Source organism: Pezoporus flaviventris, unplaced genomic scaffold, assembly GCF_033815535.1.
Source record: "Pezoporus flaviventris isolate CSIRO_AGI_PZ_B2104156 unplaced genomic scaffold, CSIRO_AGI_Pfla_v1 ptg000001l, whole genome shotgun sequence".
Classification (NCBI taxonomy): domain Eukaryota; kingdom Metazoa; phylum Chordata; class Aves; order Psittaciformes; family Psittacidae; genus Pezoporus; species Pezoporus flaviventris.
Window position 1 is genome coordinate 42286502 of NW_026892549.1, and position 17665 is coordinate 42304166.

At 38.5% G+C, this 17665-nt stretch overlaps 1 protein-coding gene across 2 annotated transcripts; it reads left to right on the forward strand.

Moving 5' to 3' along the window:
- Positions 1-1967: 1967 nt before the first annotated feature.
- RBM45 (RNA binding motif protein 45) lies at positions 1968-16116 on the forward strand. 2 transcript variants are annotated; one of them, XM_061454421.1, is made up of 10 exons: positions 1968-2362; positions 3914-4036; positions 4165-4291; positions 5731-5841; positions 6154-6330; positions 7214-7343; positions 8602-8698; positions 9072-9238; positions 10483-10678; positions 14883-16116. In XM_061454421.1, the coding sequence occupies exons 1-9, from the start codon at positions 2084-2086 to the stop codon at positions 10673-10675; spliced, it is 1404 nt and encodes a 467-aa protein (XP_061310405.1). In that variant the 5' UTR covers positions 1968-2083; the 3' UTR covers positions 10676-10678; positions 14883-16116. The 2 variants fall into 2 exon arrangements, with proteins under 2 accessions (XP_061310405.1, XP_061310412.1); XM_061454428.1 differs by having other exon boundaries at positions 9075-9238.
- Positions 16117-17665: the final 1549 nt, after the last annotated feature.

The following is a 17665-nucleotide window of genomic DNA, read 5'->3' on the forward strand; positions in this document are numbered from 1 at the left end:
AAGTATCTACAATGCTATTTTTTTATGTTATAGGAAGAGAATAGTATAATCTCACACCCTTTTAGATGGTGGAAGTCCCCAGTGGCATAGCACTGAGGGAGCCTCCAGTTCACACACAGCACGCTGTGCAGACCACTTCCATAGTAGATATTCTCCCTTTCTGGCCTTTCAAGCTTTGTACGATTTCCTTACATGGAAAAAACTCTAACATTTCTACAGCCCCCAAAAAAATGATGCTCTCATGAGACCTTCTTGCCGTGCTGTTAGAGGAAAGGCTGAGCAGGATGTGCAGTGGCCAGTACCAAGCCAGGACTGCCTGCAGGCTCCTCTGTAATGATGAGCCAGCTGAGTTTCTCTGGGGGCTGAGGGATGCATGCAGCATGGCACAGCCTATAGCTGCAGCACAGCCGAGCAATGCCTCAGCCTGCGCCTGCCCAGGGTAACTTCGCTGTGGATCTCTTGATGCACAGTGGCCAGGGTCCCTACAACCCTAGGGCACTGGCAGCTCCTGTGTTCAGCTGAGGAATTACTTATTTTTGAATCTGGCTATCAAAGAAGGGATGAAATTTATAATAATATTTCATTCTTCACATTTATTAGGTGTGGTTTTATTTTCCTACAGATAGCTATTTTTTCCTGGGTATTTTTTTGTTTTGTTTCCTATGAAATACATCAAATTCCCTGGGGCTCTGTAACTTGAGATCCCCTCTCAGGTGCCCCCTGAAATACCTCTGTACCCCAAGGTCCATGTTAAGCCATGCTGTTGTCCATAGAAGCAAAATGGTTTATTCAAAGAGGAACTCTATGACATTAGTGCTGTTTCAGAGGAGGTTGGTCACCGTGTAGTGTAGTGAATTACTGGTTGAAGAAGGCCCTTTAAAAATAAATAAATTATTGCAACAGAAGTACATTAGGAAAATATTGATACATAGAATACAAAACTGGGAGGAGTGGTCAATACATTAAACAGTCATGCTGCCATCGAGATGGACGCCACAGGCTGGAAGAACAGTCTGACAGGAGCATCAAGAAGGAAGTCCAGGAGTCTGCGCTTGGGGAGGAACAACACCATGCACCACTATATGCTGGGAGGTGATCTGCTGAAAGCAGCTTTGCAAAAAAGGACTTGGGCATTGTGGTGGACGCTAAGGTGAATGTGAACCAGCAATGCGCCCTTGTGGCAAATAAGGCCACTGGTATCCTGAGCTGTGTGAGGAACAGTGTCATCAGCAGGGCAAGGGAGGTGACCCTTTCCTTCTCAGAACTGGTGAGGCCACATTTGGAGTACTGTGTCCAGCTGTGGGCTTCCTAATACAAGAGAGGCATGGATGTATGGACATACTGGGGAGAGTCCTGTGAAGGGCTGCAAAGGTGATTAAGGGACTGGAGCATTTCTCATGTGAAGAAAGGCAGAGAGTGGAACTGTTTAGCCCAATATATATAAATAGCTAAAGGGAGAGAACAAAGAAGATGGATCCAGACAGCTCTCAGATGTGCCCAGTAACAGCACCAGAGGCAATGGGCACACACTGAAACGCAGGAGGTTCCATCTGAACGTCAAGAAAAACCTTACAGAGTGAGGGTGACTGAGCACTGGCACGGGTGGCCCACAAACGTTGTGAAGTCTCCCTCCTTGGAGACATTCGAAAGCAGCCCGGACATGGCCCAGGGCAGCCCCTCCGAGCAGGGGGCTGGCCCCCTTATCTCCACCCCGTTCGGTGGCTCTGCGACACCGTCGCGGCTGGGCGCTGCCGAGGGAGAGGGGAAAGGCCGTGAGTGCCTGTCCTCGGCACCAACCCTCGATTTGCTTCTGCTTAGTCCTTCACACCCGCCCGCTGCCCCTCCCGGGAGCAGCTGCCTAGCTCCTCCAGGCAGGACACGCCGATGTTCCAGGAAGGCGCCTGAGAAACCCCACCCGCCGCAGGCGAGGCCACCTCCCTCAACTAGGCCTTGGAGGCGGGAGAGGCGCGGCTAGAGACGAGAAGGAGGAGGAAGCGGAAGAAGTTGTTTCCCCGGCGGAAAAGCGTTGCGGCCGTCCCCCGCCGGCCTCTGGGAAAAGCTGGCAGCCCCCAGCAGCCCCGCTATGGAGGAGAGCAGCGGTTGCCGCCTGTCCGCTGAGTGCCTCGACGAGCCGCCCAACAGCCGCGTGTTTGTGGTGCTGAGCAAGGACACCGGGGAGGCGCTGATTCGGGAGCGCTTCGCCCCCTTTGGGGACATCCAGAACATCTGGCTTCTGCGGGACAAGCGCACCAATGAGTCCCGCGGCATCGCCTTCATCAAGTACGCCCGCAGCTCGCAGGCCTGCCGGGCTATGGAGGAGATGCACGGCCGTAGTCTGGCCCCCGACACCAAGCCCATCAAGGTACCGCGCCGCCCGAATCCTGCTGGGGAGAGGGACTGGGGGTGAGCGACCGGGGCCTGGCAGGGCGCCCCCTTCCCAGGGTGGCGGCCTCGGAGGGCCGCAGGACTCTGCCGCTCTGCCCAAGCTTGTTGCTGGAATGTAGTGTTGGCCTACATGGGGAAATGGGAACCCCGTCGGCCAGGAGCGGGCTGCGGGGACAGCGGTGGTGGATGCCTGGCTGAAGCTATTCTCCTTGTTGGGAACAGGCAGCGAACCGCCACCGAGCACGGCAGACCCGCTTCTGTGGTCTGCTCTCCGCGTGTAATGCTGGTGCGGTGCCGTCGTCCTTCTGGGTCAGGTGCGGGGCGGGTTCGGGGGTTGCGGCCTTGGCGGTGCTCTTCAGGAGCTGCGGTGCGTTTCACCCTCGAATGCCGTTCCCACGCGGGGCGTAACCTGCCACAGGCCTGGAGAAAAGACAGCACCCGGAAACTGTTTTGTTTGGTTGATTTACCCTTGAGAAAGTCTCTCAAATACACCGGTGTATTTGAAGTGTTGCAAGCAAGATCGGTGTGGGTGGATAAATACAACTGCCTTTACAAGGATATTTTATGTTGGTCTTGTAGCTTCTCTACAGTTTTTTCAAAGCAATTATAGTGTGTTTGTTTTTTTTTTAATGGAACTCTGCCTCTTTGAATTGTTTTCATATGCCCCAAGATATGAATAACTTTGAACAGTGGAAGAAGATCCCACATATTTAATTTGAAAATGCAGTCGAGTCAGTAAAATCTTTTCTGAAGAACTTGCTATTAGAAGCCAAAAAATCGGAGTTGTATTCCTTCCTCCCCTGTGTGGCTATTAGAAAAGTAATTTGAGAGCTGTGTGAAACCAGTTGCTGCTTTTGCATAAGAGGCTTGCTTTGAATGTTGCTTGTATTTTCCTTATTCAGTTATTTTGTGGTTTTTTTTTTCTGTTGTTTGATTGGGTGGTTTTCTTTTTTTTTTTTTCTTTTTATTTTGTTGTTGTTTGGTTGGTTGTTTTTTTTTCTTGGTTGTCTTCAGCTGTGCACATCTGAGGTGAAATTTGTTTCAGTAATTAAAAAGTATTTTTAACAGTTACAGATGTGAGAAGTTATGATCCTTCATAGAGCACTAGACCCTCAGACTTCAGCCCAGTTGAGCAGTGAACTGCAGTGGCAAGGTTGTAATAAGTTGCTAGGCTTTTTTGTTTGTTTGCTTATTTTCTTAGGACTGCTGTACTAGGCCTGTTGCAGTAATACATTTTTTATTACCTCACATGTGACTGGTGATATTGACAGTGCTGCTGAATCAGGCTTTGGTATTGATAATTCTGCATGATTCCCAGTGAGAAATCCTGCTGGCCTTTGTGCTGTTCAGGAAACCATTTGGGGTGTATTATATATGCTGATCTTTTGTCACAGATGCATCTATGATCGGAGATAATCTCTTTTTTCCATGTTGGGAAAGCTAGCTTTTGTGTAAGATGCAAAGTCTTATTTAAACAATTTTTCTTGCTTGCTGATATGTAATTATGTCTATGTAATTATTTCATTAGGTATTTATTGCGCAGTCAAGAGCTTCTGGAAGCCACCGAGATGTTGAAGATGAGGAGCTTACACGAATCTTTGTTATGATACCTAAATCCTACACAGAGGAAGATCTGCGAGAGAAGTTTAAGGTACTACTTTGCTATTTGTTAATTGCTTCTCTAAATTGCCTTTGTCTTAATTTATCAGAAGGGCTTAACAGATGGAGCTTAATGCATTTTCAAATGTTGTAAATTAATACACTTTTTAATTGTTCTAGATGTATGGCGACATTGAGTATTGCAGCATTATTAAAAACAAGACTACTGGAGAAAGTAAAGGTTTGGGCTATGTGAGGTATTTAAAACCGTCGCAAGCTGCTCTAGCAATTGAAGAGTGTGATCGAAGTAAGAATCTGAATTCTTTCAAGTTTTTCACAAGAAGCGTGTATTGTCATTAATGTACATTTCATTTTTAGTTTTGTTTGTAGGTAAATTATTTGTTGTAAACCCATCTTGACACAGTTATATTGCAAATAAAAAGTAGTATTGGTTGAGAACAGCCACTTGGTTACATTCTTGCAAGACCAAACTGTAAGAGGGATCAGTGAAAGGAGTTTGGAAAATGGATACAGAGTTTTCTTTCATGCGTTATTATAATGTAGGCTTCATACACGGGACAGCCTCATTTTAATGTGTCCCTGGGAGTATGCATTTTAATCAAATGTATTTGATAAAAAATGAATTTGCATATAAAATGTAGTCTATAATCCGTGGACATCTTGTTGTGATTCCATTTATTTAAGAACAAATTCATCCTAATTGGAGTTTTTGTTTTTTTTTTAATTTAATATCATGATTAATCTGTTACAGAATGAAAGACTTTGTATGCTTTATAACCAGCCATCTGTCATTTATGCTTTAGCACCAAAAAGGTGTTAATGAATTTTAGTGATTTTTGGTGAAAGGCCACCAAGGTGGTAAGGGGCTGAAGCACATGGATTATGAGGAGAGACGGGGGAACTTATCCAGGAGAAACAAGGCTTTGGGGGAAACCTAACTGCAGCCTTCCAGATCAACCTCCTGTTCAGTGTTTTCTTAATCAAAATATGCAGTGACTTGGCATGTGCATGTGCATATGTTTGCTCTCTCCTTTCCCCCCAAATATACATGGTTCCACATCATATATATCATAAGTGGTTCTACAAAGATTGTATTTGTGGCAATTCTCATGTGGGACTATGAGTCTGAGATTACTTAGCAGTTAAATTCTATTTCCTTTTTTGCTGTGACATTAAAATTGATTTGGTTGATAGCCTGAGAGTAATACCTGTTTATTTTGTAAAAACAAACATAGATCAGTGCATATATACATAGACTGCTGTTACAGTACCTAAGTTCAGGTGACTGCCTTTGGAGCATCTCTGAATCCTGACAGGCATCACAGAAGCTGAAGTTGGACTTTGGAGGTCACCTTGCCTAATCCCTGTGCTCAGGCAGGGCCACTTGGACACCATGGTTGCCCAAGACCATGTCCAGACACCTTTTGAATATCTCCAAGGATGGAGGTTCCTCATCTCTGAGCACCCTGTGACAGTGCTCAGTCACACCAAGTAGGCTCTGTTGTACTTAACTTAGAATTAATCTAGTTACATGCGGAAGTTGTTAACTTTGGCACAATTATCATGGCAGATTTTGAGTTACAGATTAGTTATTTTCCTAAAGCCAGCACTTACTGGGATTTCTGAATAATGTGTTTCTAAGTATATGGTACTTGGAGAATGTGGATCTGGTCAGGTAATTCAGATGTGCTAAAGTGTTGCTATATGTGTGGTTGTTCCTTTCAGGCTACAGGGCCATTTTGGCTGAACCTAAAAATAAGTCGTCCGAGTCTCTTGAACACGATTATTATAGTAATAATACAAGGCAAGAGCCAAGAGGAAATACACTTTCATTTTGTAAGTCACAATTTTTACACTAAAAATGATTTGTGGTCTTGAGTGTGGTCACAAAATGAGAATGCATTTTGCAATAAGGGAAGGTTGTGTCAGCATTTATATAGTAAATCGGATGTTGGGTTTAGAAACGAGCCAGACATTTCGTTTTCTATGTTTTTATGGTTTGCTCTAGTTGGTCACTTATTTTGTGACCTGTGGTGGATAAATAAACATATTACCTTTAGTATATAATTGGCTATGAAATGAAGGCATGCTAGTGTGATGACTCAAATTATTCATTTTTTGTTTATTTATTAAATGTTGATTCTTGAGGTGGGCACCCAGAGTTTTGTTGCTTTGAAAAAGAGTGCAGAATTCAAGAGTCAGTCTCCAAACGTCTGTCAGTGGTATCACGGCTTCCCTTTATCCAAGAGCAGCTGTTTGCCCTCTTTGATCTAGTTCCAGGACTGGAATATTGTGATGTTCAGAGAGATCCTCATACCAACAGTGGTAAGTAAAAGTCCAAAAATGTCTTTTTCTTTCTGTTAAGGGAATTGCTTTTAGTTGTACTTCAGTTCATTTGTATTGCAAGATACAGTACAGTTGTTGGAAAGAATGTTTTATGTATCAGTGGTTGCTGCTATTGCTGATGCATAATCCCAGAAATACAGTTTTGTTTGAACCCCTGTTTACAGAAAGCCTTCAATACCTTTGTTTTTGGATGATAGAATCTCAAGAAGGACAGAATCAAACCCATGTGAAGTGTTTTGTGGTTACATTAAGTTAATAGTTTGAGGCCAAATAAATGGAGAAAATGTTTCAAAATATTAGATGTATAGTTTAAATGTTTTTCTAAACAGATCATTTGAGTTTTCCTCTTGAGAGAGGTGTGTGTCTGTGTAGAAGCTGACATGAATAACCTGGTTTAAAATAAATCCAAAACAAATCATGTTTTGTCGTGGAAGGATTGTTTTTGTTTCGGTCTTATTGTTTTGCTGTTGCTGAGAAGAATGTGGAAGATATCTCTTTGCAAGACACTTGAAATTAAATTGATTCACAGAATTAAAATGTAAAATTAAAAATTGTTGATAGGATAATTGCATTTTAAAATGAAACTCTATATGCCTTTGTCCCTAACTTGGGGGTAGGGAAGAAGATAAGTTTTTGCTTGTGTTGCTTTATTACCAGCTTTCCAAGTTAGCATAATTATTGCTGCTTTGTCACTGAAGTTTTCTTTATGAATACTACTGATTAATGTAGTGTGTGGTAAAAGACTTAAGAATTTTGTATCTTCCATGGCTAATGTGCAGTTTAATCATATTGCGTTGTATGAGTGTAGTTTGTCCTTAAGATTTACAAATATCATACTGGAACTGTGTACACTGTATTTTAGGGTACGCTGTGATTCAGTACAGTACCGCTGCATCAGCTATATATGCCAAGTATAAATTGCATGGGTTTGAGTATCCTCCTGGAAATCGATTAACTGTCCTTTTCCTAGAAGATGGGAGTGATAGCTCAGAGTAAGTACCAATACATAGAGATACAAAGTTGTAAGTTGTGTTCTGGAGAGCAAAATTTAAAATAAACACACAATTTTTTAATTTAAGAACCAACAGCAGTGTTTCATACTTATAGGTAGTATTTTCTGAAATATAGGTGGTTTTGTTTTGTTTCTTTGGTTTTGTCTTCTAATGATGTAGAATAAGCCTTTGAAACGTACCAGTTTTTGATAAAGAAAGGATTAAACTATGTATTTTTAAGATAGATTGTAAAACGTATTTTGCAAGAATTTTTATAAATGTCTGTAATATGTAACAAGGCTGGAATGTGTTTTTTGATGAGGCTTTTGTGTTAAAAACGAGATTCATGTGCTTGATCTCTTGTTCATGCTTGCAGTACTGGAAACAGTAGCCTTGTGAAGCACATATGTAGAGTAGAACTGTTGGGTGCTGAGGATCTATCAGAGCCAACTGTGTGGGCATAGTCATGTTTTACTTTGACTGTCTCTAATCTGTTCCTGTGATTTATATGCCCTTTAAAAGTAGGTACACTGCTGCAGTGAATGTTTTGTCCAAGTTTCATCCTAAAGGAATCTAGTTTGTCAGACTTACTCTGCGATATGAATGAGGACAGTAAGGAGGGACAAAGGGGAGATTCACTTTAGAAGTACATGTCTAATCTAAACAAAAATAAATATTTATTGCAGCCTTCATTCTTCAGTAATTACTACTGTTTCATGGCCCTACAACATAGGCTGTGAACCTATGCAAAAAGGGCGATCTTCCTTATTCCGTGTCAGAGGAAAGAAAAATCACTGGAAAATGAGTGCTGGAAGTAAACTTCCTGTGATAATATTCTGACTTACGAATTGAATCTCTGTACTTTTTATGGAAACAGGTGAAACTTTCCTGTCCCTTCTGCCTTTTAGGTTCCTTTCACAAAATGTAGTGGGCTCTGGAGAGTGTGTTTTGTTTTTTTTTTTTCCTTTTGTTTCCCTCCCTTCTTCTCACCCAGGCATTTAAAAAAGCAAGGAAGAGTTTTGTATCACTTTACGTAGAAGTGTGTGTTTTCAGTGAGTTGCAGGTAGTGTGTATGCTTTCAAGTCATGTCTAGAGTGTCATGAAAGCCTGGTTTGACTTTTTTTCTCTATCTGCATGATTTTATAGATTTCCAGAAATACTTCTGGATGCCCATTAAAACTTGTTTTCTCTTGCTGAATTGAAGAGTACTGTAATTTAGCTCACTCTTTAAATAGTTTATTATCACTTCTGCTTGCAGCCTCATCAGAAAAATGGCAACACAGCTGGTAACAGCACATGTGTCATCAGTGTTGCGGAATAACAATGCAGTTGTTCAGCAATATAGGACACCTCCTGTAAGTTAATATAATGGATACTGTTCATATTCTTCTGAATTGCTGTAAGAAACTTCAGCGGTGTCAGTACAGATCACTGCTCACAGTCTTCTGTAACTGTTTTAGATGCTACCTTTAAGATGTACCTTTAGATGCTGCTGTTTAAGATGTACCTTTTATTCCCTGTAAAGGTGTCTGACATCACTTGGATTTATTGAGCAATATAATGAAATAACCAAAGTAAAGAAATTGAGATCAGAACTGGTAGAGCCCGCTTGTGTCCTGTGATTTGGAGAAAAAAAAGATTGTAATAGGGCAAAATAACTTCCCTGCTCCTCTCTGCCCCCCTCCCCCATCAGTTAATTTATACTTGCATTTTTTCTACCTTTTTCAGCAGGCATTTGGGGGAACTTGTGGCTCACAGTTACTTCAGCCCCAAACAGATGCCATACTTCCACCACCCAAAAAAAAAGTTCCACCTGACACTTCTGTGAAGGAAAGGCTTTTCATACTTTTTCATCCCCATCCTTTACCTATAAATGTATTGGAGGATGTGTTCTGGTAAGAATCCATTTACAAATAAGTGTTCTCTAATAAAAAAAAACAAACATGAAAGTAAGTGTTGAAAGTAAAAAAGCTTTTCACCATGAAAACTTCCAGAAAAGAGTGCACAGTGGTCAGTAACTAATAAATGATCGATAGGTAACAGTTGCTTTTTGAAACAGATGTGTAATGGAATTCACTGTGAAGCATAGATGCAATATTATCAGTACAGTAGCTTTATCATTGGTTAATAATATTAATTAATAATCTGAAGTAAATTGTCTCTATTTTTTTTTTTTACTAAAAAATGTAGTACTTTCCTTTCTCACAGCCTAACTTATTTGGCCTTTTCTTGTACGTATTTCTCTAAGGAATTTAAGTATTTTGATAGATTTCCATAGTAACTTAGTCGAGTAAGTATGGGGAGGTATTTTTTCTGATCTATCCTGAGACATTTTAATGGTTTGCATCTTGACACTGTTACAACTGTCCTTCTGTGCTACCTCCCTATGAGGACCAAAGACTTCAGAGACAACTTTTGCCATCTTTAAAACAGATCCATAGTTTAACTGTTCACCAGTATTTTGTATGATTTATTTTTAGTATGCTGTTGAAAAAAAAAGACATTTCCTTCTTCTAATAGCTGGCATTTTCAATAACTCTTGGAAAGCAAAAATATTTTTGAAGCACCAGGGGAGGAAAAGAAAGAGGAAATTCCTGTCCCGGAATCTCCTGAGGACTCGGAAATCTGGGTTTTTCCATAACGCTTTGGCGCTTGCTTTCCGAGTCATTTCACTGAGACTTTTTCTAAGATTAATAACAACTGAGCAAGTTCATTTAAATGAGAAACAAGTTCAGCCTTTAAATTATCTTCTACTTTGTGTATGTGTGTTCTTGTTGTCTTGGTTTTGTGGGATTTTTTGAGTGCCATTTAGTCTTTGGGGAGTATGGTATTGATTAGCTTTACGTATTCTTTTAAATAAGTGAGAAATCACTGGTGCTTGTGGTTCTATTGTAATATTCCATAGAAAACACTGCCTATGAAATTTAGGTTTTATTTCTATTCCTGGCTGTAATTCTAGGAAAAGGAATATGAAAACTGGGAGGATTGGAAGAAGGCAGCACAAGAAAATATGAAAATACAGTTTTTGCAGCCACGAAATCATACATACTTCGGATTGGTTAATAGGTATTTATGTTGCAGGAAAACCTGGAAAACCTGTAAATTATCTTTTTCTTTCATTTTTCTTTTCCCCACCCAGTCGTTTTGGACAGTTGATAAAAGTTTACCTTGTGGCTGGAAAAAATGTGGCCTATGCAAAATTTGCAGACAGAGCAAGTGCCAGTGATGCCATAACTGCATTGCATGGGAAGATTGTGAATGGTGTCAGGCTTAAAGTAAGGTTGGCAGACTCGCCTTCAGAAGAATCTAACAAACGTCAGAGAACTTACTGAGAGGTGAGTAACCAGTCTGAGCTGTTAATTAAACTGAAGTTCAATTATTTGAAATAGTGATAGGTAAAGTATTCTGAAGCTAGATATGAACTTGTAATGATAAACTTTATTTTTAGCTAACAGCTTGAAATTTAATTTGTGATATGTATGAATACATATATGTATATATGGAGGTGTGTATGCTTACATATGCACATGTACATTTTAGTAGAAGTCTATTTTTATAATTTTTAAACAAATATGAACCAGTGGATTAACATCAATCTGGATGTTCATAGAAATACTTTCTGTACATAAGAGTATCAGTTAACATTGGGAAAAAAAAATAAACAATAGAACTGAGCACAGCTTGTGTGTGTCTTTCTTTCATTAAAGAAATGCTCTTACACTGGTGTTGGATAAAGATGCAGAATTCAGCCCTTGAAGGGCAGAGTAGGAAAGGGGTAGATAAAAAAAGGACATGGGAAGGTTGCCAGGTGAAAATGAAGGTTTTGGATATTTGAGGCATCTGGATTCTCAGAAATCAGGTGTAGCTAGAATATGTGATAGTGAAGAAAATACTGCCGAGCTTCTTGTGGAGGGATTGAGGTTATGTTTAAAATAATTAGTTTGAGAATTTACTAATTGATGCTTATGGCATGTGAAAGCTGGCTGAGCACCTACAGAGGTTTTATAGACTTCAGGGACCAAAATTCATGTGTTCTTTAAAACTTTGGTTTGATTCAAATAATGTTTAAAAAATAATAATAATTAAAAAAAATTAGAACTATTACCAAAAGAGAACTATAGTTGGGGGAGGAAAGGCTGAGCCCTGTTTTCTACAAAATAACTCCTGTTATATTACTGTACCTCCCAAATAATTTCATTAGCCATATTATCTTTTCAGGGGATGTGCAGTTTTTGTTTAACTCACTCCAAAAACATCACATGAAATCCTTACTCTTCTGGCATCAATATTTTTCCTTCTAAGCTTTATTCCTTGTATCTTTCTCTGTGTAGAGACTCCTTATGATCCAGGACTTGCAAAGATCTGCAAAGATTTTGCCCAGAGTGTGTTTTTCATGTTGTTCATTTGATAAGCAGCAGTTACTAAAGCTGTCCTTAGTCTTACATACAACTTGCTTTTAAAAAGAATGGTTTTCTATAATTCTTTTTCTGAACTGAATTGTAGCTAAAACTAATCTGAAACTTTTTTTTTCCCGTCATTAGCTCTGGTAAATGCAATTTTAAGTAACTTGTACACATGCTCTTACCTTTGTGCAGAGCTTTTGTTTGTTTTTAATGTGACTTACTTCCAGTAATAAAAGGCCAGCTTCTTTGTCACTACCAGGGAAAACTGATGTAAAGTGTAATGTAATGTCAGGTCTGTCTTGACCACTTGTTACTAGAAAAGCGTAGATGCAATATGCATCCAAAACTAGAAAGGTAATTTATCCTCACTTATTCTTTTTTTGGTTTTAAGAAAGATAAGAGTGAGAAGACTGGGAGGTTCTCTTCTGATTGTCAGCGTAAACGATGTTTTATTTTTCATTTTTCAATTCACACGTGTGTGTACACACATACACAAGAACCCATTTTTCTAGTGTGTTTGTTTGTTTTTTTTTTTTTTTTTGGAGAAGATTCTTCGGAGTCTGCAGGTGACAAAAGGTGCAGTTGGTCCAAAATTGCGTTTTCAAAAGGCTAAAACTCACATATGTTTCAAATAATGTATATACCTATTATTGACTATTTAGAAATATGAACTCCCTTATAAGGTAAGGGTAAGATGTACCTGTTTGCTCTTGTGCCATTTTACCTAATTAGAGAACTGGAGAAATAAGGTTGTATTTCACGAATAATCTGCAAAACTACAACAGAGCACTTTGTCCTTTCCTAGGTTGTTGCATTTCTGTAAACTTAAATTATAAGGAGTACTATTTTTAGTTTGTTCAAAAGCAGATGTCCCAAATCTCTTTTGGACAGATTACTTGTAATTCTCGTACAAATGACTGCTGAATTCTGGTACAAATGACTGCTGAATATTTCCCTTCTGATTAGCCTTTCATCTGCTGTCTCTGTGCAATAACACAGGTAGAAGAGCTTTCTAAATTTACTGTGTTCTATCTTGTTACATCCTGTACATAAAGTTCCCAATTCTGGGTCTCTAGCAGGTTGTCTTAGGATCTATTTCTTCTTAGAACAGAAAGACAAAATTACTTGCTGTCTTACAGTCTTTTAGCCAGTTTCAGAAATTAAGATGAAATGGTCCTTAAAAAGAAAGATTCCATCGTGCTCCTTTTCAAAGGGCTTGTGTGGCTCTGCATTGGACCGGCAGACCTTCCAGTTTTGATGTAGTTTAGAGGCTTACGTTTTGCTTTCAATTAAAAGCTTTAAATTGTGTATGTGAAGGGGGATGGAATTCCCTCTACCTTCGAAATAGTACCAGTGAGTTTTCACTGAAGGAAGTCATTGTCTCTTAAAAAACAGGAAAATCCTTTCTTAAGTCCTATAGTATTGCTTGCTATCTCTAACAAGGTGACTGGATTTCTGCAGTAGTCCTTTCTGTAGAAGGTTCTCTGATTAAAATCCATGCTAAGGTCTGTGAAAGCAGTAAAATCTATGTGAGAATAAATTTAATTCAATTGACTAATTTTTAATTGAAATATTTATAATTTCAGTGCAGCTTTTATCTGAATTTTTTATTTCCCCCGTATTTTCTCTTATGTAAATCATCTTAATGTAATTTACATAATTGTTTCTTAAGTATTTTATGAATAATACCGATAATACTCTTGTAATGTAAACTTCTGATCATAACAACAGTCTCATCTTACAATAACCTGATTATCAGGAGAATTTTAATACATGTTTGTTAATTCTAATTTTAAACTAATCTGTCTAATAAATTTTGCATGCTCTGGCTCTTCTGCAAGTCAATGAAACTTCAGTTGTTTATATGAGTAGTTAAAAGTAGCAGAGAAATGATGTAAATACAGACCAATAGCAAACATTCTTTTAACTACTTTTAAGTTCTAATGTAAATTTTTTTGAGGAACGAGGTTCTCCGCTCATGCTAAGTAAGTATTTGTGGTTGAAATAAGAATTCTAAATAATCTTGAGTTAGTATAGGCTTGAGAAGACAGCTACATTGTTTATTTCTAGGCGGTTGCTAAAAGCAGAAGCTATCTTAATGTTCTTGGTGTTGACCAGCTTGTGCTTTCTACTCAGGTTTTTGCATTGCTTTGAGTATTTAGTGAGAACCTCACTGCAGTTGTCTGGTGCCTGTTGTGTAAATTACATCACTCAAATAGAAGAGGAAGGAAAAAAATTGGTATCTGTCAGAAGAATATATTGTGGAATTCTGATTTACTTCTATTGCAACCTAATAGTTCTATTTAAATACCCCTCCCCTCCAAAAAGCAAACAAAACAATAACAACAAAAAAGCAAACACCCCAAAGCTTTCAAGTAGTCCTTGGAAAGTAGAGCTTCTAATTTAGCACTACATTAGAAATGCAAAACACAGATTGTCTAGGGCAGGATTCTGTGGCTGTCTATAGTCATTGCTAATTTACTTTAACACACAGCAGATGGATTCATTGCCTTTTTCCCCTTCTGATAATGTTTGGTACTGAAAATTTTATTCTGTCATGAAATACCTTTTTGGTGTCTTTTATTATCCCTGCCCTGAAAAAGTCCTGTATCACTGATCTGATTTGCATTCTTTTTTTTTGTTTGTTTTTTTAGCTAAAACTTTATTGAAATTCTGAAGTTTAACATGTATACCTATAGTGATTTACTTATGTCCAAAACTGTTTCAAAAAGTAATTCTGTCATAGTTGAAATATACTCCAGAATTAAAAGATACATTTTTATAAATATAAAAATATATTTAAATATTATATTTGTTATAGTAATTTTTACATATGTATTATATATTTGTTATATATTGTTATATATATTTTATATAATTTGTTATTATAATTGTTAATTCAAAATAATTTTGAATTAACAGCATACTGCAGGAAAGTAGCTGGCTTTCACATACTGCTAAGCAAAGGAGGTACTTGTTTAAAAGCTAGAGAAGTGTATATAAAATGTTCATATTCTTCTAAAGATATTAAAAGTCTTATATGCTGTAACATTTATGTTTTATAGTGATGTATTTTAAAATAAAAACAGGTATGTTGCTTTTTGATACTATTTTTGTACTTGTGTTTTTTCTGCAGAAACTAAATAATGACATGACCCCCAGCTAGCTGACTGACTGACTGGAAACGTGACTAGACATGGTTCCTGTGGACAGTTGGACAGTGACAGCTTTTTTGTTTTGTTTCTTAGTTGATTTCTCTCTATATATACGTTGTACTTCCTGATATTGATTATGAAAACATGCAGTTCTGAAAACTATCTAGGCTTTAAAAATTGTAAGCTGGTTGTTGTTCTTGTAGTAGCCTATAATCTTGTATTACAGAAATATCTTTCTTTTGTTTATAACTAAATTTCTCCTCTAAGATGGAAATTACAATGAATGGAGTCAGCATTTTTTGGCTTGACTGGTTAGTGATTCAGATAACTGTTAGAAGACATTTTAACAGCCTCAAGCTGCACGAGCGGAGGTTTAGATTGGGTATTAGGAAAAATTTCTTCACAGAGAGGGTAATCAGACATTGGAACAGGCTGCCCAGGGCAGTGATGGAATCACTGTCCCTGGAAGTGTTCAAAGACCGTGCAAATGAGGTCCTCAGTGATACGGGTTAATGATGGTCTTGTCAGTCCTGGAGTAAAGGTTGGACTTGATGATCTTGGAGGTCTTTTCCAGCCTACTCGATTCTATGAAAACATTCCTCATGACTCAAATTGCATCAAAAACTGAAGTACAGCAGTAAATTCAAAGAAAATGAAATAACTGTTTCAAAAAACCTGAAACCTGCTAGTGAACCTGACAGCATTAAGCTAAATTTAAGAAAATAGCTGTAATCAAGGAAAAGATTCAAGTATACTTAAATATTTTGTTGATTTGGGCCAAAAGTATTTATTATGCATTGCATGCTGTTAATGAAGAGGACATTTGAGTGTGGGTCAGACTTCCAGAACTGCTTACATTTATTCTTTATTATTCTGAGGTCTTCTGATTACACCTGTACAGAAAGTACAGAGTCTAGGGGTGTGTTTTTGTTTTGAGGGGTTGGGTTTGGTTTTCTTTGTCACCAGCTTTTTACTTTTCTTTTTTTAAGAAACTTTCAGTACATACGCTGTTTATGTAAGGATTGGACCATTCAGTATTTCGGCAGGATGAAGAGGATTTCAGCATTGATGAAGTGTAAATGAAGGTTGCTCGAATAAGTATTTGCACAGATAACTTTCAAATGCCAAACACTTTTCTCTGTATTCCTGAATACTACTTGTTGAATTAAAAATATCCTGATTATTAAAATAATTTATATGGATAAAATTGATAAATTCTAGTTGAATGCATACTAGCGGATAAGCATGCTCTTGGGTGCATCCTGCTTCCTACCATCTCCTGTCCTGGTTCTTTGATCACTGGTGTGGGAAGAGTGGAGCATCCTGCAACTTCCTCTGGCTCTGAGTACCTCCAGAAGGACTTCCTTCCAAGAAATCCCCAGCTGGCAGGAAGACAGGGTTTGCCAGCATTGTTAGGTTCATTTGGCCTCAGATTCCCTTGCCAGGAGGGAGATTGCTGCTGTCAGGAGGGTTGGGGAGAAAGTTTTTCATGTGTACTGTGCAGCTGCTCAGTCAGCAGTCCTTGCAGCCTCCTTTCTGGTAGCTGACTTTCCCAGTCTCAGTAGTGAATGTGAGGGAGCACAGCACTTTGTAATTAGTGGGTTTTGTCTTATGTCTCTTTATTCATCTAAGCTATGTTTTTTACCTACAACAGATGGCTTCCTTTTCTTGATTTATTTTTCAAAGAGAAGGATGAAATGAGAAGGTATTAGGAAATACCTCCAGCCCTAAGTAGCTGAAAGCTGCGGTTGAAACTTTAATTTTCTCCATTATTTTCCAGCAGGAAAAGACATGTACCCTTTAAAGCAACACCCCTCATTGGAGTTTGGGGGATGGAAAAAAGGAGCAGAGAGGCTGATGCAATCTTTTACAGGGGAAGATACAGTTACTTAAAAATTTACAAATTTAACATTCAGTGATTTATATCTGCTAGGTTACAAACCCAAATTAGCCATCTAGTAATGTCATGTGACTTTACCTACTATGAAATTAATGCAGTTAGGATAATAGTTACATGCAGCAACATAATGTTTCTTATGGAGCAAATACTTTACAGCATTTGATAAATTGGTCTCTAAGGTACAGCCACGTTCAACTAGTTTTTCTTTATTTCCTTCTCGTTATGAAAAGTATCGGTAAAAATATTTGCATTAGAGAGGGTATATAAAATAAGCACCATCACTATAATTGGTTCAGAAGTTTAAAATGACAGCAACTGTATATTAAAAAAAAAACCAGCTTTTGTTAAAAAAATACTAGAACTCAAATGCTCAAATGTGAGGAAGTTGCAGAATAAAGGTTGCCTAAGAAACCTTTTGTTTCTCTCCATTCCCCTAATATGTGCTATGATGCAGTCTTTGATGACTCACCAGCAGCTTTTTTCCCCTAGAGCAGTTGTTTCATTCAGCACAAAGAATGAAATTGAATCAGGGCTGCATGGTTAAAGCAGCTTAATTTGCTATCGATGTTAGAAATTACATAATGAACAAAACAGGTTTAGGGTTGAACCTGAAGAGTTGGATTTTGTCTCCAAAGATCATTCGTGAGGAGGGATTGCCATTTCTCTGGGATTCTCTGGGATTCCCTGGGAAAAGTGCTGTGTTTCTGTGAGGGTTTGGGTGGTGCTTTTTTTTTTTTTTTTTGTTGGTGTTTTCCTCCCCCACCCCTCCTTGTTCTCATTATATATTTTGAGTAGAATTTGGAGCTTTCCTATATTTGCTCAGAGGAAGTAATTCTGACCAGATTGCCATAGATGCAGCACCTC